This window comes from Propithecus coquereli, unplaced genomic scaffold (assembly GCF_000956105.1).
Source record: "Propithecus coquereli isolate 6110/MARCELLA unplaced genomic scaffold, Pcoq_1.0 Scaffold47, whole genome shotgun sequence".
NCBI lineage: Eukaryota > Metazoa > Chordata > Mammalia > Primates > Indriidae > Propithecus > Propithecus coquereli.
In genome coordinates, this window is record NW_012150507.1 from 73,908 (window position 1) to 101,072 (window position 27,165).

Sequence of the window (27,165 nt, forward strand, 5' to 3'; positions counted from 1 at the left end):
AATTCCAATTAGATTATAAAATTCCAATTTAAGCTGTATGTCAAATATTTCATTTGTTTCATTAATTTTTGAATATAATTTTTAACCTGCTCTAGATTTTCCTGCTTATGATGTTTGGAATTGACCAGATATAAATGGCTCACATTTATGTCAGGTAAAGTATAGGATTCACATTAGATGATCACAACATTTAAATATATTAATATCAGTTTTAAGAGTTCCTAGGGCAGTAATAATTATAAAAATAATATTATTGAGCACTTATTTCACACTGGGTTCTTTTCTAAGTGTTTTACTTATTGTAAAGCATGATAATTTAAAACACACAGCTTGCTAGGAAACAGACATTAGGCTAAGTCATTTCTAGATTGACTAGAAATAGATTTATTTTCCCTACTTTGCAATTATAAATAAAACTTATAGGTATATAAATCCCATACATAACTGTAATAGGGGAAGTATTTCTAAAATCTCAAGTTTAAGGCACTCTGAGGATTTCAGAGGCATTATATAATATTGTTTCTTTCCTTTTAGACTTATTAATATTTGACTTTCAAATGATCAATATGTACATATTAAATCAGCACTCTGCGTCCAACTCTAGAGCTCAGATATTTCTATGTTAGTACTTTTCTGTCACTTTTGAACTCTCAGATTACATTGTTTATATGCTTATCTATCTCAACACACCTGTGCATAATAACACTAAATAATTTATTTGATAATTGCAATGATATCAAAACCCAACTGCCCAACACTTGGTATTCCGTTCCACATAAAGCAAATGTTTAAAAATTGATATCATTGTAATCATCATCAACACCACTACCACCGCTATAGTCATCATCATCATCATCATTAATGCATCTAGTTGACATAAGCTTACTGTATATTCTGCCAAGGCAAGCTTTCAAATCAAACAATATGTGATAATCTTAATAATTTGCATAATTTAACAATGTGAAGCTCTAGCTACATAAATCAATTTGGGAGAGTATTTAAACAATAAAAAACTGGTTTGTATAAGCTACACAGCTATCACGCATACGTTCCTTTAATAGATCTAATTTAAAACTCTGGGAGACAGTATTATCTATTTTTAATTTACATTTAGTTCAGTGGAGAGCCTGGATGCAAAATATAAGCTTTACAAAGCACAGGAATCTTCTAATCTTATGTTAATGCATACCGTTGACTGCACTGATTTATTAGCAATAATCAGGGCCCCTTTTGAGCTTGGTTTCCAATTATCTTAATTATTTTACTTTGAGTTCTATTATTTAGTTCCTTTCCCCACTTAAAATCATCTTCATGGTTACTATAACTATAGAAAAAAGACATGGTTTTCCTGATAAAAAATTAATAATTATTATAACAATGATGACAAGCTTATGTTTTAGTTATGGTTGCACATATCCAAAACTATAACTTAAATCATTGTAGGAAAAAAAGTGTTTTATTTTTCAATTCATTTTCTCTCTTCCTTGGACCAAAAGAGAAGCTGGAGTAGGAACCAGATTTTGGAAATACAGGCATCTCTTTTGTTTACCCATTTTTCTTTATGGGAAATATCACTTTGTATCCTTTTTGTCTACTGAAATGCCACATGTACTTCCAGATTTAGTGCAAACTCTTTCTCTGAGGCCTTTTCAGTCTAATCCAGGCCAAGGTGAACACATTCTTTTCTCAACAATTTTAGTAGGGATAGTCTGCTTTTCTCTGGCAATTAACCATGTGTGACTTCCTACATTTCCTGTATCTTTAATAGTGGCTTTTACTTTTTCCTCATAGGGTTCCCCCCACCCCCAGGTGTTTGTTGTTTCTTGAAGCATATAGTAAGTACTTTCTTTGAAACTGGAAACCACATCTTACAATTTACCTTCCTTATCATGCCTGGATCAATGTCTTGCACACATTAAGAAATCAATAAATGTTTTTATCTCTTTATATAGATTGTAGGAATGCATGGAAAAAGCTCCAGGCCAAAAGAGAGAGACTCAGTTTCTTTGTTTGGTACTGTGACCACGACCAGGTCACTTACGTTATTTTTCTAGTTTATGGCTATTGAGTATCAGATAATTTATAAGATCCTAGTATGGCTTTACAATGCTATGATTCTAGCAATTTTAGTTAATTTTAACTAAATACATTTTTAGAAGACATTTAAAAAATCAACAAGTATGTACTTCAAACAAGATGATTCAGAATTACACTAAAGAAATATGCATGCAAATTATGCTTTCTTGTCTAACAGTCTGTTCGACAAATTAAAGGTCAGAAGGACGAGATTATACTCCCAGCCCGATTCATGTTCTGTGAAAATGAAATATACTGACGTTCTATATTCTTCTGGGACACATGATCTGTACCTATTTTCAGCCCACAGCTCTTCACAATCCATTGTTTAAAAATAGATCAGTTCTGAACTTTGGAGACAGGCTCAGAAGGGCATTAACCTCTTTCTTGACTGTTAAATTTGCCATTTTGTTCTAATCGAATCACTATAAGTCTGATCATGTTAAAAATAAAACTTACTTTGTACACATTCCAACAGGCACTCATAAATAGAGGGGTATAGTTCATTGAATTTTTCTAATTAGCTTTTTATTTTTAAATATACTGCCAGCATTTACTGAAGTATGTATCAGTCTTATGATCCTAACATTTCAATGTCAAATTTGGGTGCTAAGGCATTGTCTCCAGAAAACTGGCTATTAAAATGAAGGGAGAGCTTATTAGCAGATTTTTTGAATAAATTTCAAAAGAAATGGGACATATGATATAGCTGAGCTTGGTGTCCCTTCTGTGTACTGGCCTCTCACTCTTTGAATCACCATCTCAGCCTTTACACGCAGTTATATATAATTGCTTACTTAAATGTCTGTCTCCCATAAAATGTAAAGAGCCATGAGGGCTTCGACTACATTTTATTCTTTGAATTGTAGTAACACCAAGAGTTACATTTTACTGTGTACTTACTATGTACCGGGCACTTTTCTAATTTTTAAAATATATTTTGGTCACTTAATTTTTACAAAAACTCTATGAAGCAGTAATTATTATCATTATTCACAATTCAAGATGAGAAAAATCAAGTACACATACGTTAAATAAACAGCCCAGAGTGTTACACCTAGTTAGTAGTAGAGGTGGTTTTAAATAAAGCTGGTAGAAGGAAGGCCATGCTGGTAACAGTCATGCTGAATAACCCCTCAGTAGTAGGTTTGATTCATTATTTGTTACATAGTTGAAAGAATGCATGTACTTATTACAGTGGTGAAAAAATCACAAAAGTAATTTAAACTATCCAAAACAATAAAGCTTTAAATATTTCTGAACAACCAGAGGAAAATAAGAGCATATAAGTGGATGGGAAGAGAAAAAGGAGGAGGGCTGTCCAGGGAAGGCCAGATCAGGCAGCAACTGGGAGGGAGGGGAGTTTACTAGAAGTCACTGAAGCCAAATTTGCAGACTCATAATTTTGACCAGACACAGCCACAGAGCAACTAGAGAGTGAATAGTAGAGATAATGAATGTATCACAAAATAATAGTTCCAATTTAAAATGCCAAGTTTTTGGAGTGTCAACTTAAGTATTTTACTCATAAGACTGTGGTTGTTCCTTTACTTTCTGGCCTAAGTATTTTGGCTCGCAGACAAAGGAAAATGATTTTTTGACTTTACAATCACTTTCCAAAAAGCTGAGAATTCCAATGGAGCTCAGTGGGCAGGTCATATGGCCTAGCCCAAGCATGAACAATACACAGCCCAATCAGTCACTGTGAATCTTCTACACCCTGAAGTGTCTCAGTAGTTAGGTTTGGGCAGCAACAATTGTTTGATGAGCCATTGATGATATTCTAGGCAGAGCTGGCATAGCAAATGGTCTAGTCCATTTGGGCTGCTATAACAAAGTGTAACAGACTGGGTGTCTTACAAATAACAGAAATTTAGTTTTCATAGTTCTGGAGGCTGGGAAATCCAAGATCAAGGTGCTAGCAGGTTTTATGTCTGGTGAGGGCCTACTCCTGGTTCACAGAGGGCCATCTTTTTGCCATATCCTCATATGACAGAAAGGACAAGAGATCTCTTTGGGGCCACTTTTATAAGAGCACTAATCCCATTCATGGGGGCTCCACCTTGATAACCTAATCACCTCCCAAAGGTCCTACCTTCTAACCTCCTAATACCATCACCTTTGGGACTTCAACACATGAATTGAGAGGGGAGGCACAAACACTCACAATAGCAGCCATATAAGAGAAAAATTAAGTATCTTCTATCTAGTCCATGGATGATATTGGGCTATAGTGACAGAACAATTATATACCTTCTATAAGCGTACTTTATTGAAATATTTCCTCCCTACTCCACCCTCCGAGTCAACTCTGCATTAAATAACTAATTCATAAACCTAGAGAAAGTTAAAAAGAAAGTAAAAACAACCACTCGAAAAGTAGATGTTCTGGCATGTAGTGCATACACCAAACACAATCACAGAGGAATCTAAAGATGCTGGTATTCTTTTGTAATAAATTAGAAAAATACCGACTACGGTAGAATCTATAGCGATACTAAGAAAATTCTGTGGATAGAACACTTCATCATTCTGAGCATCATTTATCTTATGCATACAACTGCCACTGTTCTGTCAACAAAATGCTCTCTCCAAGCTCTAACAATAAATGATTCTTTGAGATAATTTGCCAAGTATGTAACCCTTATTTAATTTACATTTGTTTAATTATCCAACCAGTAATTAAGTGTATACTATCTGAGGGCTGGAGTTATGGAGAACATCAAAAAAGGCAAAGCCTTTGCTTTCTTGGATCCTGAGTTCATATAACTGAGCAGACAACGAACAAGTAAATATTAAAGGAAAATATGACAACAGAGTGATATGTACACAACAAAAACACTTATGTGATTCATGGAGAAGGACTGTGAGGGAATTAATTTAGATGAGCTTCTCAGGGAAGGCCTCTTCAAGGAGGTAACATTTATATTGAGACTTGAACAATAAGATGAGCTAGTTATTTGTTAAAGGTGTTTCAACAATTTGTCTCTAACATATGAAAAAGATAAATCACCTAATTTCTGCCACAGAAATAAGTGTAGGAGAATACATTCAATAAAGGAGTGCTTTTGAAATATCAGCTAACTGAATTAATGTTATATACATGGTATGAGATTATTGCAAGAGCTTTCAAAGATTACACAAATAAAATTTCTCCTACCATTTTATATCTTCAGGAGTCTTTATATTTAACATTATTTAAACACATTGAAAAGAAAATCTGGGGTATAAAATGGATAAAGCATAATATGGACTTAATTAATTATGAATATAAAATAATTTTAAATTTCCTAACCATTGCATTTTACTTTCTTTCTCTATTTTTAAACAAGAAGACATTTGTATAAGTTTCCTAGTCTCTGAATATGTGATCTATCCTTCACTTTTATAAGTCCCTGAGTTCCCAGACTTGTGTTAGCTGAAATCATTGCTCTTAATTATATATATTAGTATCTCAAATTATGCAATACTTTCATTAAAATAAGCCTTCTGGATAATGACATATTTTAAGTTAAAAACCTTGGCTCAAGATACTGTAGTTGTTGACTCAAAATTGAATATATGATTAGCAATTGCCTGTTATGTATATGTGTATGCATTCATGTATTTTTACCTTTTGTCACAAAATAAATATCCAGCTTTCTTTCTGATACTCTTTCTGAGTATCCTAGTTCACTTATTTGACATTTATTGTGTCAGTCCTTTAAAATCTATGTGTCAAGCAATTTCTAGACACTAAGAGTACAACAGTGACCAAAACATAACTTTGCATAAGTTTATGCCTCATCTCCTAAGTGAAATACAGCTTTTGAAGGGTGGAATGATATATGATATGTCTTACTACTGTTTTTTTAGATATTTCTTGTGATCTATCACTACGACTTGAATATAGCAGGTATGCAGTACTCAGATTTGATGAGGAGAAAGATATATTTCCCATCGTTCTTATCGAATTTTTCCTCCAAAAGACATGTCTGGATTTTTTAGACACAAGTTTTATTTTACTAATGCTTTTGTTATCTCTCTTCCATATCTTTCCTTACTTTCCTAACTTTCCTATTCTATTCATTTTCTTTCCTTCAAATAAAGTCTTAACTCAGTATGACATTAAATTTAGACTTTTGCATGATCCTGATATCAAATAAGCAAAGCTGAACAGCAGGAAATCAAATGGAGAAGCACTGTTTTCACATTTATAAGGTGTTAAGTGTCTCTGCATTTCATGTTTCCATTTCTAGGATCTCTACTTTTATTAAGTAGCCATCATTCTTACTCTGGTTTTCATTCATAATTGCATTAAAGAAGATTTTTCACTCAGTAAATATTTCATGAGTTCCTACTACATGCTGGTCTCTAGAGACACAAGAATATTAAGACACAATTTCTATCCTCAAGAAGCTCATAGTCCTGAAGTAAATAATAAACTAACAAATGATAAATACTGTGATAGAGATAGAGTGGCCAGGGAGAATTTATGAAAAGGTAAGGCCTGGTAAGAGTGCTTACTGGAAAGTAGTACATTAAAATAGAAAGGATTGAAGATAAAAAGGGTAGCATGAAGAAAAGCAAAGAGGCAATCAACAGCATTCCTTTCTTCAGGAAATTATCAACAATACCCTATTGATGAAACATTCGTGTGAAGAAATGAAGATGAAGGCATGCCATGAAGAATCTATGCCATGTTAAGGAGCTTGTGCTTTTTCCCGCAGGGGCTGGTAGGTCATGGGTAGGTTCTAAGAGAATGACATCGTCAAATTTGAGTTTTATATCAATCAACATGGAGCTCTGTGATGGGATGCATTTAAGCTACTAGAGATTAAAGCCAGGGAGAAAAGTTGAACATGCACTTTGGATGTCAAGGTAAAAGATGCTGAGAGCCTGAACTATGGCATCTGAATATACAAGGAAAAATCTGGTCATAATTTAGTGATATAATGTTTGTGCAAATTGATGAAATGGGAGGTTTGTCTGTGGACTCAGGTAAAAACGAAAAGTGAATATTTTTCTACACAAGATCAGTGTAAATTACATTGCAGCCAGAGGAAAGATAGTTAATAAAACACACACAATACAGAAAAATTTCTGGTTATCCTCATTTTATATTACATTGAGAATTTTCAGCACAGAGGAATACTTCTCATTTAAGGGTACAATTTCTTAGGGTTCAGTTTTATACTCACTTGTTCTGTTGATTTTTTCTATTCCCTCCATGAGATTTTATTCTGGAATCCTAACTTTTCCCCGCCTCCTTGTAATATATCCTTAGTTTTATCTTATCTTCCTATCTTTTGATTTGATATTTTTCCCTGCTGCTGTCCCTTGAATTACTTCTGTCTCCTTGCTATGACCTGCCCCATGCTACTTTTGAACCCCTCCAGGCCCTTGAGAACCCAGACTGGTTCCAGTGTCCTAAGCTTCTTCTGCCTTTTAATGAAGATTTGGATTTAAATCAAATTCTGTGTTTCCAAAAAGGGATAAGGTAAAGCATATTCATATATTTTTTAAACAAATGATATTTGACTTTCTTCTTAGAAAATACAAAATGTTTGAATTATATTTCCCAAAGCAAAACAATTTATACATTCTAATTTGTTTGAGGACTTCATAGGGAAAATAAGCTAATCAGTAGCAGATACTTAGTCTCTTATTTTTAGAACTCTTAATCAATATCTTATGGCTTTCAAAAATGCTTTTAGTGAGCGCAGACATTTAGAAAAGGTTATAAATGGTCAAAATATTAGTTGAAATAAAATATTTGAGTTACTTAAATTCATGCTAAATTTTTTAAGTAAAAAATTAAAATATAGACTAAATGTCCCTTGCTTTTAAAGAACTTTCAAGAGAAAAGTGGTGAAAACAAATGTGAAAAAATAACGATAGCATGGGCAGAATGGGTCAGTAGCACATTTATGGATTAAGTGCACTGGCGGTCAGAGAAAAGAGAGATCAGATCTAGTCTGGTATCTTATCAAAGAAAGAAGGTAGAAATACAGAGGTATTATTTGAACTAGATTTTCCCAACAGATGAGAGACATTTCTGGAAAACACATAATCCAAGGGTGAGAAATTATAATCTAAACAAGTTTTGCACAGCTTGGTTGTAGGCCACTTTGCAACAAGTGAGGCAGTGGCGGAAAGGAAAGCTGGAGTTTAGCTGGATCAGAGCACAGAAGCTCTGGCATGTGAGCCTCAAGTCTCTATATTTGATTTAACTTGTAACATAAAAATTGAAAATTTCTAAGCAGAGAAATGACCAGCTCATGTACATAAAAGAACACTAATCTGGCAGTGATGTTTTAAATGGTCAGAGAAATCAGACCAAAAGCCAGAAGGCAAACTAAGGGGACGGTGCTAATAGTCCACATGAGAGGTGTCAAGTTAGAATGTGGCAGTGGGATAGAAAGCAGGACACATGGATGTCGACCAAAATGAACTGACAGCGCTTGGTGATTGGCAAGGCACAGAAGAAAAGGTTTAAAACAGTTCTGAAATTACATTCCAAGTGACTTGAGAGAATGACTAAAAAATGTATAGACATGGGAGGCTGAGGCAGAAGGATTGCTTGAGCCCAGGAGTTTGAGGTTGCTGTGAGCTAGGCTGACGCCATGGCACTCACTCTAGCCCGGGCAACAAAGCGAGACTCTGTCTCAAAAAAAAAAAAAAAATGTATAGACAGACTTTAAAAGATAAATGGCTTAGTGATGGAAGATAGTGACTTTATTACATAGCTTACGGCATATGTGGGGCCAGGGGATAGCAGGAGGCTTTTAAGAAAATGGAATACATGAGAAGGAAGTTAGAGCTCAAATTCGTAGAACTTAAGCATGAGGTGAAATAAATAAAAGAAAATAAATTCTAAGATACAGAAAGAAAAGCCAATGGATCAGTAATGGTTCATTCTTAAAGAAACCCAAAAAGGAGATGTAGAATGTGTTTTATTAGCAGCATAAAAAGTAACACCAACAGCTCAAAGACAAAGGATTGATGATTAATAGGTCATTGATAACTTTCAAGGGAACAATTTTGGTAAAGAAGTTAAGAGCAAACCACAATTCAGTGAATATGTAGAAGTCTTTTGAGAAGATAGGTAGTATAACAGAAGAGAACAAAAAAGCAGTATAAGAAATATGAATAATCAAGAACATGATCGTTTGGTCTAGGAGGGATCTAAACATTCTACTGGAAAGAAAGAAGATTTCTAGGGAGGGAAAGAAGGAGGTTGCAAAGGAAATAGGTGGTTATTGATGTTGCAAAGTGTTTCAATGAGGTAATAGGAAATGAATTGCATGCAGCAGGTCGGTCTGTGATCAGCTTCCAGGAGAAAATCAGGGAAAATGAAGATGGGAAGGAGAATAGAAATCAAAAAGAAGATAAAGAATCAGTTCAATAAGCACAATAGAGCAAAAGATGGAAAAGATATGGACAATGAGGCCACAGGAAAGAATTTTAAGAGCCAGGAATGCAAAAAATAGAACAGTTCTGAGACTCATAATTGTAAGAACAATTTTTGTACCTTTTTCAAAACAAAAGCTTGTACATGAGAAGAGCATAAAGGAGAATAAGGATCAGAAAAGATATCTTAACATATAGTTCTGATTCTCCTTTGAGTAATGTCATAATATGGACTAGAAGATTTCCCATGAAAAAAGAAAATAAACAATGATCATGTACTATGGAGACTGAGAACAATAAATCTTACCTCTCTCAGAGGATCATTGAGTTCACTGAGAATATTTTCCTCATCAAAAATTTTGCCTTGGTATCTGTGTTCATAGTAATCATGTATCTTCTGACGCATATCAGCTGGTAATTTATGGAATGACATATATTGTTCCACTTGCTTATACTGTAAGGAAAGAAAAAAGAAAATTAAGAAAAAACATTGTTAGGCTGAATGAGAAATCATCATATTACTTTGTTGTACTATATCCAATAATATTTGAATACTCAGTAACAAATAGAAGAAATTCTTGAAGAGAAGGAAATAATATACTAGGTCCTAATCTATGTACTCTGTGTCACATACCGTATAAGGCATTTTATTTAGGTAAATATTTCCTATAAAGAACTGTGATGTGGAGAGTCTGAAAGGAGTTCAGAGTGAATTTAAGGGTATAGTTCCAAAATAGCCAATAATGGGGCAAAAAAAAAAAAATGTGATGCTATAATTTTTAGTTGAATTCTAAAAAACTACCTCTTCCTTTTAGCTGTTTAGCTCTTCATTTGGGGAAGAATCTTGTACCTCTGGATAGTACAAAGGATTTAACTTAGACCTACCAAAAGATCAGAATCTAATTAAATTTTGAATCTAGAGGCAGAGGGCTTGGCAGCATTTTGCGTATAACAGATACTTAAACAACACAGATACCTGTAAAGTACTGAGAGCTAAAAGAGTATGTCAGGCTTCCAATTTAGGATTTAGGGGAATATCAGGGTGAGACTAGATCTACATAGTATTGTGGCTGAAAGTTAAGTTAGACATTGAAGTTTATTTAAGCAAGTAGTTCTTAAACTTGATGGTTCATAAAAGCTGAGCAGGGTGTTGCTTTTTTGGGAAGGCAGCTCTTCAGGCTTAATCCTAGAAATTTACTCTATTGATGTATCTACCTATTTTTATTTACACACACACACATACACAGAGTTGTTTTTTTTAATCATTCCTGCTAATTAGCAGAATCATAGGAGTTTGGATATTACCTGGGTGCCTATTAGAAGAGAAGAATTTCAGTCCTCACCCCAGACCTATGGAATCAGAATCTACATTTTAAAAAGATCCTCCAATGACTCTCATATACTATATAATATGTACATTGAAGTTTGAGAAATAGCCCTCAGGTCTTTCTAATGGAGGTGGTCAGAAGACCACAAACAATTTCAAATAAAATAATTAGATTCTAAAAATTAGTTTCATTGTATAGATGATAGAATTAAGTACAAATTAAAAAGTAAGTAATAAAACTGGATAAAGATACTGTAATATGAAGTACTGTATAGGGTAGATAAAAAACAAAGATACTGGAATACATTTCTTTCCTTAAGTAAACACACATGGTACTTTATATATGGAAAAGATTTTCTCGAATCTTTTCCTGATAATAGAGCTCTGACTAGAAGATCTGGCTTTTGTGAATCCTTGTCCATAATTACTATAATTGTAATTGGTAAATGATAGCAGACCTATCTAATGAGAAACAGCAACCCATTCTATTGTATTTCTCCTGTTTTTTCCCTGCATACTTTCCTTATGCATATTGTTTGGACATTCCCTTTGGGAGACTAGTAACCTCAAAGGAAATACCACTTTGTTACCTGACTTTCTTTATTTGGTAATCAGATTGTTCCCAAATTTTTTAAAGCCTGAAAGCATATATATGCCTCTTTGAAGTAACTTGATTATGATATAGCATTTTGAATGTAGGCATCAGTCACTGCCATTGTGTGAAAGCTACTTCTGGTAAATATTTCAGAAGGATTGGGTCGGTTTTCCCTGGAGAGCTCAAAATCTCTATGCCAACCTAACCTCAATATGTTTTGGTAGCCCACATCTAGAGGCCTAGGATTCAGACTGCTTAGGCCCTTATGCAACTGGTCCATAGAAAAGAAGCTTCAGGGCCTTCTCTACAAGACCACTTTGCAGGGTTAGGCTGCTTTGCAGCCGGACTAGAAAAGCTTATCTTTATTTCTGAAGATGTTGTTTGTGTCTGGTTATTACTCTTGGCTAAAAGAGAGAGCCATGGGCTTTGTAGTGTAGTTTAGGGTCTGAAGCTCCACTGGAGATCCCCAAGGTTAGTTTCTGCACTGATGGTTTTTTAACTAGCCCATCTGGTTTGACTAGTCTGGCTTGATGATTTAAAGAGCCAATGACAGCTTTATTTCTAAGATCTCCCAAAACTAAGATTCCTTGCATAGATCTCATTGGTTCAAGCCAGAAACTCAGAATACTCTAGTTTCATGAGATTGGGCCCACAGGAAACTCATGCTGTGGAAAGGCTCTTGGACTTCTGATGCTTGTCTGTATTCTCTCTCTTTTGCTGCATGTTATCCTTTGCCTTTAAATAAAAGCCTCAAGTGAGTATGGTGGAGTGAAGTTTGGTGAGTCCTGTCAAACATCCAAACTTTGGAAAATAGGGAAGCAGCTTAAGACAACAGGACTGCCACAGTTCCGACATTCACTGGTAAGCATAGATGGATAAGCTCTCAGTTCTGGCCAAAGGATTAACCTTTCTTTAGGACCAGTAGGTGTCAAGTCATGTCTGTGTTCTTTCCTCAACATGCTGCTTGCCCCCATATGCTTGGAGTGGTGAGAATCTATAACCTTAATCAACACATTGAGCCCTACAATTCTCCTTTCTTTGCCATCTATTTCAGGGGTATGAGGAGCAACATTAAAACTTAGTATTAATAGTAATTTATTCATTTTTGGGTAATTGATGCTTGTGAGTAGGCAAAGGCCCATCTAGGGAAAATGTAATCTGCTCTATCTCCATCTCAAAAATTGGAAGTTATCCTTGATTCGCTAAATATAAATGTTATATATACAGTTATTTTTATGGAAACTCAGCATTGATTGACTCTAATTACTTTTCCTGACACAAGTCATTTAACACCTCTAGACCTCAGTTTATTAACTTACAAATAGGAGGATGTTAGAGTGAATGATCTTCCTTGTTCTTTCAGATTAAAGTTTTAAAGTTCTATGAATATTTGTCATTTAATCATATTAAGTTTGATTTTTGAGCCTATGTTACTGTCTTAACCATCCATCAACTCATAGTAATTATTAAACCAACAAGTATTAAATGATTGTTGTGTGCTAATGGTTCTCAAGGTGTGGTCGCCAAACCAGTTGTTTCACCTAGGAGCTTGTTAGAAATGCACATTCACAGTTGCCACCCAGACCTACTGAATCAGAAACACTACATTTGGGACTCAGCAGTCTGTGTTGTAACAGGCCCTCTATACACTAAAATTCAGAACCACTACTATATGCCAAGTACTGTGTTATCTTAGGACATAAAGAAGCATGCTTGAGTGAGTGCAGGAGAAAGAAAACAAATTCAGGTTTTGGCAAGTTAAGTTTAAGATGCCCATGTTACTTCCTAACGCTTATATGTAGGTCAGGCACTCAGAGAAGGAAATATGCACGTCATCAATGACTAAGGGATTCCTAAGGGAGGATGTGTCAAGTGAGAAGAAGAGGCAAACAGTAGAATACATATTTTAAAAGCAGTTGGGTCATGGAGGTTGATCAAGTTAAGGGTACTGTTAGTAACCAGCAAGATGTGAGAGCAGAACCAGAAAAACGTAATTAGTAGAATCCGAAGAAGAATAAAGTTTCAAGGGTGGTGTTGTCAAAAGGAATATATCCTAAGAAAAGAGGTACTGAACAGTGGCCAGTGAATTTGGAAATTAGGTAGTAATCTTTGTTAGAGTACAGAACATTAAAAATAGGAACTGTATCTTTTTGTCTGTTTCTTTCACACCTAACAAGACTTGCAAGAATGTATGAAAATATCACTTCCAAGTTACATGGAGAAATAAAAATAACAGACTACTCTTTGAAGAAGCTACCTAGTGGTAGTTGGACAATGTAATAAACTAGATATTAGATGTTTTATATATATATTTTTTCAATCTTTATTTGCCAATTAATATTTTTAAATTAAAAAAACTAAAAATGGAAATAATTTATTCACTGAGCAAAATGTCCATTGAATATTTCTGACACAAAAGCTAACCTTAGCTGTTTGGTGCTGTGGGCTTGCTATAAACTGAATGATGCAGAAAAACGTAGAAATAGCTACACACATTATGCATAAGCTGGAAAAGTCAAAAAATGATAACATGGCAAAGTTTCTATTAGTTGTAATAATATATCATATGAAAAAGAAGATATACATTTAATAGTACTGATAAGTAGATTTTTGAAAAGCACAGATGCAAATACAATTCTTTCTTAAACATATAAGATAAAAAATTTCTACCATTAGATCTAAAGAGACTATAAAAAATTACCACTTAAAATTCTAATATATTTTTATTTTTGAAATTCCATATGATTAAAAGAATATATGAAAGTGATACATGTACATATTTATTAAAAGTAAGATATAACAAGAATATTTATAATGAATGGCAAGGATCCACTTTCAAATCTACCAGTCTTACCCCTCCCATGTTAAAAGGTGTTTAATCCATATCACTAAGCAATATGCTTCTGTTTCTATTTATTATGTAGAGTAATTATTGGCATCAGTTATTTACTTCTTGCCATAAAAAGGGGTTTAGCCACTTATAGACTCCCAAATCTCTTCTTTTTTCATGTTATAATTGTGTCACTAGGTCTGTGTTGTAACTTTATGCAACATATTTACTTTTATTTCTTGTTAGGAGAAATCTAGATCTTTTAGCAGGTGAAAGTAACAAATTCCCCTTTTCACTTTGATTTGCTAACTTCTGTCATCTCTACTTTTACAATGTAATGGTAGAGTATAACTTTTTACCCATAATTGTAACTTCCAAACCCTTGAAATATTTACATTAATCTGACCATGTAAATATTTACCTCAAAGCCAAATACAATATTTGATGAAATTTCCTTTTGTTTCCTGGACTTTTAGATTTTATTTTAGTCTCACATTTTCCAGCCTCCTTATCCCACCAGATAAACATTGAGTTTTTCCTTCAGAGATTTTCCTGTAGGATTTCCTTTTACAACATCCTTGGTTGGACTCACTACTCTTAGATGCCATGTTTCTCTTCTGGTGTATTTATTCATGTTTCTGGAACAAATACTCAAATAAACAAATAAGAAAAATTGTGAGGGATATGGGTTTTCTGAATCTTTCCATGTCTGCAAATGTCTTTATTAAGCTCTCATACATGACTACATGTAGAATTCTAGCTTGGACTCCCCTAGTTGGATTTGAATTTTATCCTTTATGATGGATTTGGTATATGTTTATTATCATTTAGTTCATGTATTTTGTCTCTGCATATTCCCCATCTTTCCCTACAGTTTCTTGACATTCACTTACATTTCCTCTACATTCTAGAATATTTTGTGAAATTCTTAGAAACCATTTTTAATTATTCTCCTTTTTCTTACACTTACTTCCATAATTTTAGTTTAAAAAATATACCAATGTGAGCTTTTTAAAAACTGATTTGGAGGCATTCTTTTATTCTCTGAAATATCCAAGATGTGCAAATATATGTGAATTCAAAAGCATTCTCTGGATTTAGCTTTAGTCAAGTCCTTTGTGACTATTCCCTAAGTGTTCTCATTGGTATGTGTGTATATGTTGGGAGTTGGGGTAATGCAAAATAGGTTGTAATGATCTGAGAGCACTATGGTTGGGATATTGTCTCCTCCAATCCTCATGTTGAAATTTGATCCCTAATGTTGAAAGTTGGGTCTAATGAGAGTTGTCTGGTACATACAGTCAGATCCCTCATAAAATAGATTAGTGCCCTCCCTCAGGGGTGTGTGAGTTCTTGCGCTATTAGTTCCCAAGAGAGCTAGTTGTTAAAAACAACCCAGCACCACTGACCCCCTCTCTCTCTTGCTTCCTCTCTCACCATGTGATCTCTGCACATGCCAAATCCTCTTCACCTTCTGCCTTGAGTGAAAGCAGCCTGAGACTCTTACCAGACATAGGTGCCAATCTTGAACTTTTCAGTCATCAAAATCATAAGCCAAACAAACATTTTTTTCTTTACAAATGACCCAGTTTCAGGTTTCCTTTCTAGCAACACAAAATGGGCTAAGAGAGTGAACAGAAATCAGAAGTGGAAATGGAAATAACATCTCTCTGATGTGCTCCGGCCATGAGGTGAGAGCTAGAATAATAATTGGAGGGAATAGGAGGTATGGGAGTAAGCAATTCCAATAAATCTAAAAATAACTTTCTAACCACATTTATATTATTTTTATATCTGTGAAGTGATATCCTTACAGAAAAACTGAATCACATCAGTTTATCCCTTACTCCTTCATCCCAATCTTCAAGACATCACAAAATTATGTAAATTCTGCCTACCAAAATTTCAATAATTTTCCATTTCTCTGCATCACCATTATTATCATTCTGGACAAAGCTACTTTATCTCTCCCCTCGACTCATGACCATCTTTCTAACTACATTTTCTGTATCTATTTGTATATACTTTTTTCCACTTCTAATTCATTTTCCTTGATTGAGACAGAGAAATCTTTTAAAAATGTTAACCTATTGTCACTCCTAAAAAAAACACCAAAACTATTTCCTGCCACTTCTTTGACATATTTTGAAATAGTTATTCAGAGGGCCTACAGACAGACAAGAATAGCCTGCAAATCTACCTTTGTGGAGGAGATTTGCATCTGTAGAGGAAATAGAGTGAAGAACAAATGCAAACAGGTTTTCTCTGAGCAGACCCCTTCGTCCTTTGTCCACTTATATTTTGTGTGACTCCTGTAAACAAGTGTGCACATAACAAATTTGTATGCCTTTCTCCCCTGTTAATCTGTATATTATCAATTTGTTTTATAGACTCAAGTTATCAAAATTTCAGGGGAAAAATTTAAACCTCCTTATAATCTCTTCCTCAAAACCTTTTAATAACTTCTCATGGTCTTTAGGATAAAGTACAATTTCCTTGGCTTGAAGCCTACATTACTTATGTGTTCTCTCCTCCTTTATCCTATACTTTCTCCCCTTTGTTCACTCTGCCCTGTTATGTTGAGTTTCTTTCATATTCATTTCTTTCATATCCCAAACTTGCCCTGGTCTCTGGATGCCGTGTCTTGGCTCATGCTGTTTCCTTTACCTGGAATGTTCTTCCACCACGTAATTGCGTGGCTGATATCTATTCATCCTTTAATCCTCTCCTCAAAGATCACTACATTAGGGAAGTATTATCTGACTCCCTAGACCATGTAAGGTCCTCTTGCTGTACACATACAAAGAATGCAAAGAACACCTATAACTACTTGTTAAGTGTCTGTCCTTGCTTGTCTTGTTCACATGGAATCAGCCAGGGTGTCTGCAAATATGAAGCTCTCAAATATTCACTGAATAGAAGTCTGGTTTGTTACACATTTTCTGAAAATTCTATGGATAAAAGAAACATAGAATGTGGTGTCTGCCTCCTTTCAGCTGAAGTACTATTATCAATGGAGGGATAGAGAGACTCTCCCACATCGATTGACATATTAGATCAGTATTTTTTTATTATTGGCTTTTATTGTTTATCATTCTTAGAACATTTTTTTTTTTTTTTTTTTTTTTGAGACAGAGTCTCACTGTGTTGCCTGGGCTAGAGTGCCGTGGCGTCAGCCTAGCTCACAGCAACCTCAAACTCCTGGGCTCAAGCGATCTTCCTGCCTCAGCCTCCGGAGTAGCTGGGACTACAGGCATGCGCCACCATGCCCGGCTAATTTTTTCTATATATTTTTAGTTGTCCAATTAATTTCTTTCTAATTTTAGTAGAGACGGAGTCTCGCTCTTGTTCAGGCTGGTTTCGAACTCCTGAGCTCAAACAATCTGCCCGCCTCGGCCTCCCAGAGAGCTAGGATTACAGGCGTGAGCCACCGCGCCCGGCCTACTTAGAACATTTTTTAAAGTAAGAGATTCTGAACCTTTAACCTATTACAAATTAACTTAAGTTAATTTGGCTTTAAAGAATTTACAGTTTCTGTCTGAATCTGTGTATCAGTGTTGACATCAAATGTAAGTGTAAGGAGGAGGAAATTATAGATTGGAAAATAGAAACTTCTTATAATCCTAAAACTGTTTATAAAATTAGGAAAATGGCAGAATGTAATCAAAATACGTGCAAAGAATATTAATTTTTATGTTAAGTAATAAAATATTTGATTACCAGCACCTTTATGATGGCTTCTTCTTTCAACTATATCTATTGAGATTTTGAAATTGTGGCAATTACTTTAAGTTTATCCAATAAATAAGAATATTTATTGAGCTGTGGAGAGTATAAGTATAGGATTTAGTTGTTGTTTTAAGAAACTTAATGGTTAATATATTTATTACAAAATACAATAATTATTTAGGAAAGGAAGTGACTTGTTAAGATATCCTCCCTATTAAATATCTGTTCCATTCTAAAATAAAAGGGGTTTTCTTCATCACCAAGAGACCCAAGTGTAGAACTAAAAAAAAAATAGATATCCTTCGGGTCTCCAGGCATGATTTTATACACTGAATATTCCTGGAAGATAGGGATTAGAACTTCATGTTGTATTAGAAGATAAAAATCACATAAAAATGAAAAATAGTGAATTATTAATAATTACTCATAAAGGTGGAATTCTAAGTTTGTGATTCTAACCCCAGGTCTCAAATCTAAAAAACATTGCATATTAGAAGTTAACCTTTTACCTTCATGAAGCATTGAATTAGCATACAGTAACTTGTTTTTATAATATCTCAAGATAGCTTATAGTATAGCATATGCCATGTAGCCTCTAACCTATAAGGTAGCTATATGTAAATTGATGCTACTAAACTCTCTTTTCAGCACTCTTCAAAGTTTTTGTGTAGGGAGATTACAAATAATTCCATAACAATAATTAATGGTGAGATAATTGCCACTAAAAATCAGCCTCCTTGAAAGCGTGTATTACAGTCCTTAGAGAAGATAGTAAATATGCCTCTAGGTAACCTATGACAGGGAATCTTAATTCCTACTTTTTATTTCAAAGATCAATTTGTTGTTTTTGCATTAATTTTTAAAAATTAATATGATACATTATAATGCCTTATTTATCTAAAACTTTACCAGTTTTATGACAGATGGATAAGAATATACATTTCTCTATTAATATTAGCATATACAAACACTGAATTCCTCAAGGTATTTATAGAGAATCTCATTAGATTAGTTTCATTCTGATAAAATGTTGGGCAAATAGCAGTACAGTCATATACTGCATAATGATGTTTTGGTCAATGATGGACCACATATAGGACAGTGGTCCCATAAAATTATAATTCCATATTTTTACTGTACCTTTTCTATATTTAGATTTTTAGATACACAAATACTTATCTTTGTGATATAATTGCCTACAGTATTCAGTATGGTAACAAGCTGTACAAGTTTATAGCCTAGCACCAGTAGGCTATACGATATAGCCTATGTGTATAGTAGACTATACCAACTAGGTTTGTGTAAGCACACTCTACGATATTCATGCAGTGATGAAATCGCCTAATGATGCTTTTCTCAGAACGGATCTCTGGCACAAAGCAAAGCATGACTGTACTTCAAATAACAAATTTATCATGGAGAATTATCCATATACATATGTATGTTCATGAATAACTAATTGCATATCTATAGATAATATGTATAATATGGATATATACACATGTATATGTGCAATAATGAGTGCCAAAAACATACGCCATCTTATATAAAATCAATGACTTTATCCTCTTTATAATTACATTTGTATCATAAATACATTTATATAATAGAAGTTATACACCCAAGCACCCCAGTATAAGTGCTTAAATTTCTCTGCATTTTAGTTTTACTTGGTAAAGAAGTGTGAAAATCATTCACTCAATTGATCATTCTGGATCATGAACATAAAGAATTTAATTATAGCTCAAGCTATTCTAAGACACCTAAGAGGCAAGAAAACCTCCAGGAATAAATAATTTTAGCTCTGTGTTTTGTTAAATCAAGATTTCAAGTTTGCAACAACAATGACAACAATGGCAGCAGCAAAATATAATGTGCTACTTGATGTTTGGCTAGAATTTTACTTTCATTGGGTGAAATTCAGAAAAACTTGACTGTCTTGTTCTTATAGTCTTTCATTTCATAAAATGTTATAACAGTACTTAAAAATACTACATTTAAGGATTAAATGTAATGTGACATAGAGCAATACTAAATAAATGTTAGCTTCCTAAATTATGACCACCTGAATTACAAACCACTTCTAATTGTTGTGCAATGGTACAAACATGGACGCCAGTGAAATAATAGCCAAAGAAGTTCAAATATGAAAGAATAAGAAATTAAAGTATTTGTGTAAACATATTAAAATTTTAAATAAAATGGGAAATGATATTTCTTTGTCTTCCCAGAGGTCTCAGTGCTGGAGATCTGCATTCCCTAACTCTAACATTTCTTGCAGCTTTAGAACTCTTGGATTCTAAGTCACTCATACACCTTCTACTTCATGACCACAGAAAATAGAACATATTGAACAGAATTTAAATTGTTCTTGATGACTCATGGCAATCCTTATGAACAACACTTTTTATACTATACATAGTTCAGTAGTTACTGCTTGGATTATTCCATATTTCTGGGTTGCTTTCTCCTAGTGCTTCTGCTTAACTTCATTTCTCATCCCACAGGCTCACAAGATATTTAGAGTGTTGGCTTCTCCACTACATTTCCCTTGCCTATTGCTGCTGGTGTTTCTTTAGCTCCTTCTTTTGGTGATCTGATCTATTTTATTAAATATTATAACTTTCCAAACATTAGGGGTCTATTTTGCACACATTCACCTGCAACCTAATCTTTACAAACTTAGTTGACAGACTTCCTGTTCAAACTAACCTAGAGCAAAGTTAATGGCTTTTGGTAAAACCAGTTAAAGAAATGTTATGTATTTGAGAAGTCAAAAAATACACTCTTTCTACCTACAGGTTGACACCTATTTTCCTAAAACTCAGGAGTGTTTTAGCTTAATTATTTCTGGCTTTGTGACTGACCTACTTGAGATTGTTAGAAGTCAAGTAGCTGTGAGATTAGGTGTTACTATAAATATGTAATGCCAAAACAAACTAGGTTGTAGCTCAAACCCAAAGCTAGTAGAAGAAAATCCCCTAAAAGGGCTATATGTAAAGTTTATATTTAATCTCAGAAATAATTATTGGCATAAGCCCTGAAAGTCATTTATATAAAATAAAAGGAGTAAGATAATTTTAAGAATAGGGCTCTCCTTACCCTATATCCCCAGCCAGTACTATGCAATCATGAATTATGTGTATAAGAACGACCCAAAAGACATTTAAAGTGTGCTTCAGATGGTTCAAGGGAGATTAACACATATTTAGTATAGAAAAGAGACATTAAGAGCTGGAGGGCACCACAGAGATAATTATTTCCAATCCTCTCATTTCACAGATGAGGAAAAGAAGCCAGAAGTGGCAAATTTATTTCCACAAGGTTTACATCTAGTTAGTAAATGTCAGGAATAAAACCAGGTCTCTGAATTCCTAATGCGCACTCTTTCTCATTATCCCCACGACATACTACCATTCAGTATGTTTTGTTATTCTCTGGCTCTTATTAATTCTTGGGTCAAATATTATATCCTTGTTAACTATAATAATTAATAAACAGAGCACCAATTTTCTTCACAACTTTAGAGAAAGAGGCACTTAGAAAATGTGCCCAGAAGGGGAGAACTATTCCCTTATGCAGCAACAGTATGTGTCCCATCTGAGTTTGAAAGTTGTGGCTGGAGCCAGGCAACATCAGGATGTATTCTCTAGCTCTAATTGTGAGCTTAAGTACCCTTCTCTCCAGATGAAGGTCTATAAGTAATTGTTGTCCATCCATCTATGCATTGATCCAACCATTCATTGATTAATTTTACAATGTTAGGTCACTAGCATTTGTTTTTTCTCTTGTGTGTACTTTTCTATGATAATCTCCTCTTAATCTGAAAATTATTTGGGACATTTTCACTTTACTTAGTCTCTAAATGGTATCTAAGAAATACCAATGTCTAAGAAGTATTCTTTTATCTGAAAGCAATACTTAAATTTAGCAATTTTAGCTTTTGTATGTTTGAAAACACATAAAATAAATAAAGAGAAATGGCCTGAGTAAAGTCCAATATAATGGCATAACATAAATTAATAAACTTTTATGTCTATAATTAATCAAAGGAAACAATGCATTTCCTGATTTTCATAAATATTTTATGAAACATTATATATTTCTGTTTGCCTTCTCATAGAAAGAATACAAATAAAGCATCATGATTATCATAATTCTATATATGAACCATGAAGGAAGATCTAATAAATATTTTCAAGGAAAATGTAACAAGGGGCTTAGATAACATTGCAGAACATAATCTTAGATTCCATTTTTTAATTGACATTTCTGCTGATTTATTCAACTACTACTTGATACAGAAAGATAATGATAAGAACAAAAAGGACAGGGAACTCCCTGAAGCCTATTTTGTAAGGGTATTAATCTCAATCACAGGGCTGAGCCCTTGTGATTTAATCACTTCTCAAAAGGACCCACCTCTTAATATCACCATCTTAGGGATTAAGTTTCAATATGAATTTTGGAGGGATACATTCATTCAAACCATAACACCATTATTCTGTGCATATTCTATGGATATCTAGTGTATGCTGAGAAAACATTCTGGGAGAACTTAAGTGATATAGGAAATTTGACTATGGGGATATTAATGCTCAAAATTGTCTACTTCTAGATATTTAAATATGTTTATATAATACATTTTTCACAGAAAAAATGGTTAAAATGATGAAGTATATGTTATTTATATTTTACTGCAAAAAAATTGGAAAAACTAAAGAGCATAAGATATCATGGCCTGGACACCTAAGAAGACATCTATTAATTCCTTGTACATTTTGTGCCTTTTGTAAGAACTGTACCTTCCATTGAAGACTATAGATGTAGTAATATTCTATTTTTTTAGCAAAGGACTATGAGAAAATCTTTTTATTACTTACAAGACAGGAAACTTCCTTGCACCAAGAGATTAAGACATCCTGTTGCTTGTTCGAAGTGAGGTTAGTTCCCTTACTCTATGTGAAACTAGAAAATATTAAATGTTATTTCCTTCTCTAAAGAAAATGGCACAGTCAAGATAAGTGTGCTGTGAGCACAGTAATTATTAGCAGCTATCTTCAGCTACACTGAATCATACAGAGTTTTCCGTTAGAGGAGAGTTTTTATAATATTGCAGAGCTCTTTTCAAGGAACAAAGCTAGATTTCTTATATAGTTTCTTAAAATTAATTTATGTAAGAATCTCCATAATGATTATAAGTCTAGCAGGTGTAGAAATGAAAAAACATAGCCTATTAATAGACATATTAATAAGGTATGTGCCCTGTAAAACATGATACCTATGAGGAAAATTTAACATTTCCCTGAAAAATCACTGAGAATTCTCAGAACTAGCAGAAACCTATTCTATAATTAAGATAAGTTTCTATCCCAAACATAGATTCTAGGGTGCCTTCCTATCATTATGGACCCATCAAGGCCCAGTGAATTTTTTACTTTCTACTACATCCTACGTATATAGATGAATTATATATTACAAAGAGATGATCATCAGAAATTTGAGACAGAACTAAAGTTAAAAGTTTCTCTCAAAGCTCTCACAAACCTAAAGGTACTCTCTTCATAATAATGATCCCTCCCCATGTGACATTCTCTGTTCCCTACTCTTCGTATGGGCAGCTCCATCTCACCCTTCAGGGCTAGGTTCAGTGTCACCTTGCTAAAGAGGCCTTTCCCAGATTCATCATCTGTTCATAATCCTCTCACATCTATACCATCATTCCAGCAAATCCTGTCACCTCTCGTTTCTACGCATACCTCAGGCTTTATTAATCCTTGCTACGCCCATGCCATCTCTCCAGCTCAGACATAATATCTTTCTGTGGTCTTTTATCTGATTCTGTTGCTTCTATTCCTGTCCCAAACCGGACTGATACCCATACAAGAGCCAATGTGTTAAAAATAAATAAATAAATCATATCATTCTCCTGCTTACACTTTTCCAATGGCTTGCCATTGAAATTACAATTTCTCATCATGTGCAAGAAACTCTTGCTGATCTGGCCTGTCCCCTTCTCTGAGCTTGAATCCTACCATCCAACCCTTGTCCTCCTTGCTCCCTCTGACCCTACTTCACTGACTTTGAATTATTAGAGCAAGTTAGGTTCTTCCCATCTTAGCAGGTTTGCACTTTCTCCCTTTTCTGATAGAAAAACATGTTTCTCCAGATGCTTTGGGTTCTGGTCTCAGTGTACAATGCCACTTCACCAGGAAGGGCTTCCGCAGCTGTTCCTCCTCTTACAGTAACTTCTTCCCCTGAGACTTCCCCCACCAAGATATTCTCTATACCATTACTTTATTTTCTTTAAAACACTTTCCACCATCTTAAAGCATCTTACTTACGTTATTTTATGTTTATTATCTGTCTACTCTGTAGGCTCCATAAGAAAATACACACATCATGTTGTTTATTGTGGAATCTTTGGTACCTAAAAAAGTGCCTGACAAATAGAAGGTTCTGCATGTATTCAATGAATGAATGAATTAATATATGAATTAACTGGGTAACTCTCATTATTCTCTATATAAACTCCTCATATCTTTTCATCACAATATTTACTATTTATATCACACACAGATATATGTTTGATTATTTGCTTCCTTTTAATTTTTGAATGATTTATTAATTGATAATTTTTTCTTTCTCCCCCATTAACTTGTATTCTACATGAAGATGGTGGTCATATCTGTATTGTCCATATCTTATTTTTAGAAAACACTTCAGCATCTGAAATACTATAAGCCCTCAAAAATATATGATGAATTAATGAATCTAATAAACTACTTAAATAAGAAAAAGCAACTGTACACCTTAGAAAGTGTGTTTCCCTTTCTGAATGTTATTTCAGATGAAATAAGGATAGAATTATGAAATGATAAATATAACTAATGCTACACTCACCCATTTAAACAATTGTTATGACAAAATGGGGAAATTTGTTGCAATGCAGGAAATGGAAAATCTGGGAGAATATAACTACCACATAATGACCATTTTCTCTAGGTAGGGATTTTGCTTACCATATCATTTAGTCTGTAATGTGTTATCATGAAAAAATAATTAATTTACTGTTAGAGACTAGGAAAACAAATCTTGAAGGGATTATAAGACTTGCTGTGGTCATGCAGTTATGGAGAAGAGCTGTGATTCAAATTCCATTCAGTCTGATACTAAAGATTGCATTTTCCATTACAACTGATTCAAGCGACATTTTTATAATAAAAATACAATGTACATATTCTCAAATATTCTGGTTATTTGTTACAGATTACTGTGTCATGGTAGTTTTAATATGTTTTATTGCTATCATTTCTTCTTTTAAAATACTGTAACTATTTGTACTAATGCTACTGAGAAAACAATTATAATTTTAAAACATGAGTACATAATTTCAAAATGTACAACTATATTTAAATTCCATGAGGAAATAAGAAAATTATTAACCTTTAACCATGTAAAATAACTTGGGCTATTTCCAGGTAATGTCAAAAAATGTTAAATTTTCTATCAACATTATAATAGTAAAATTGAAAGAATCTTTTTTTTGTACACCAAGATAGTATATCTATACCCTTCTTCTCCAGAAAAACAAAATTGAACTTACACATCATCTGAGAAACAGGCAAGAAGTTGCTAGCAAAACCCCTTGAATTTATTGCATTTATTTATATTCTAAAACAGTGAAATGCTCTGTATCTTGTAAAAAATTTTATAATACATTTATACCACAAATTGTCAATCTATTAAATAGAAAAACATAATTCCTCCAAGAGTTTGCTCGGGGAGTGGTAATAATCAAAGCTTAACAGCTACAGTATAGACTCATGTGTCCCTTCAGATCTCCATGTAGTATCAGCTATTTAGTAAAGCTGCTTGCAATGCCAAGAACATTACATTCCAAGTAAATAAAAGTTTTGTGTACACATCTGATGGATGAATGTAATAAGATATTAAGAAACTGCACAGATGTCTAAATAATGTCTATATTACATTAAATACTTCAAAGAATAACTTTCGAACAGAAAATCTGTAATATACTATTTTAAGTTAATAAAGATCATGAAAATTGATTTTCTAAAGTGTAACTTCACTGTTTATATAGCCAAAAGCACATAAACAGCACTGCAAAACATAACCTTTTGAGACTGAAGTTATTTATATTTGGATACATTGTTTGCTTAATACTCTAGTTTACTAAACACAGGTGATCAACCAGGGAATTTAATTGATCTATTCATCAAATGTTTACTCTTTCTCAAATAAAATTATTTATACAGATGGCACAATCTTAGAATAACAATTCTAGCTCACAGTGAGGTCTTCTTTGGATGTTATGGTCTATTTTTGGAAGTTTGAAGACAAATGCAAAGGCTGATCTACAAAGTACTTTTGAAAATCATTAGTTATCTATGCATTTCTCAACAGCACATTGGGTTGGAAAATAAAAATGCTGTTTTGTATCTTTGCCACTTTACTAGTTAGTATAAATGTGGAATATAATTTAATCTTTCTGGATCTCAGGATTTTTATCTCTAAAATGTGAATTAATTGAGAGTAAAATCATAATAAGAATCCTAAACAGAAAAATCTTCATTCTTTCTAGAAATCAAGTCCAAGAGAAATACTTAATTCCACATAAAGTCATGGAAGTTAAACAATCTGCTGGTGAATGTTTATTGGGTCAATAACGAAATTAAGATGGAAATGAAAAGATCCCTCAAACTGAATGACAAAGGGGACACAAGTTATCAAAATCTATGGGAGTCAGCAAAAGCAGTCCTACGGGGAAAATTCAAACCCTTAAATGCCCACATCAAAAAGACAGAAATATCACAAATTAACAATGTAATAAAATGTCTCAAGGAACTAGAAAAGGAAGAGCAAACCAAACCCAGAACCAGGAGAAGAAAAGAAATAACTAAGGTCAGAGTGGAACTAAATTAAATGGAAAACAAACAAAACAAACAAAAAATATAAAGGTTCAATGAAAAAGAGTTGGCTCTTTGAAAAGATCAACGAAATTGATAGATCTCTTAGTAGATTAACCAGTAATAGAAGAGAAAGGAACCAAATAAACTCAATCAGAAATGATAAAGGAGATATTACAACTGACATCCCAGAAATACAAAATATTGTCCATGAATACTATGAAAATCTCTACACACATAAACTCAGAAACACAGAGGAAATGGACAAATTCCTGGACACACACAA

The 27,165-nt window shown here is 33.7% G+C and overlaps 1 protein-coding gene across 1 annotated transcript in view; it reads right to left on the minus strand.

Annotated features, from left to right (window-relative positions):
• Positions 1 to 27,165, minus strand: part of LOC105819089 (potassium/sodium hyperpolarization-activated cyclic nucleotide-gated channel 1) — a gene marked incomplete at its 3' end in the record, with an annotated part of 434,216 nt that overhangs the window by 10,801 nt on the left and 396,250 nt on the right. Inside the window, exon 5 of the mRNA XM_012655258.1 lies at positions 9,776 to 9,922. Coding sequence (XP_012510712.1) covers positions 9,776 to 9,922 — 147 coding nt within the window. The remainder of the gene's footprint in view (positions 1 to 9,775; positions 9,923 to 27,165) is intronic.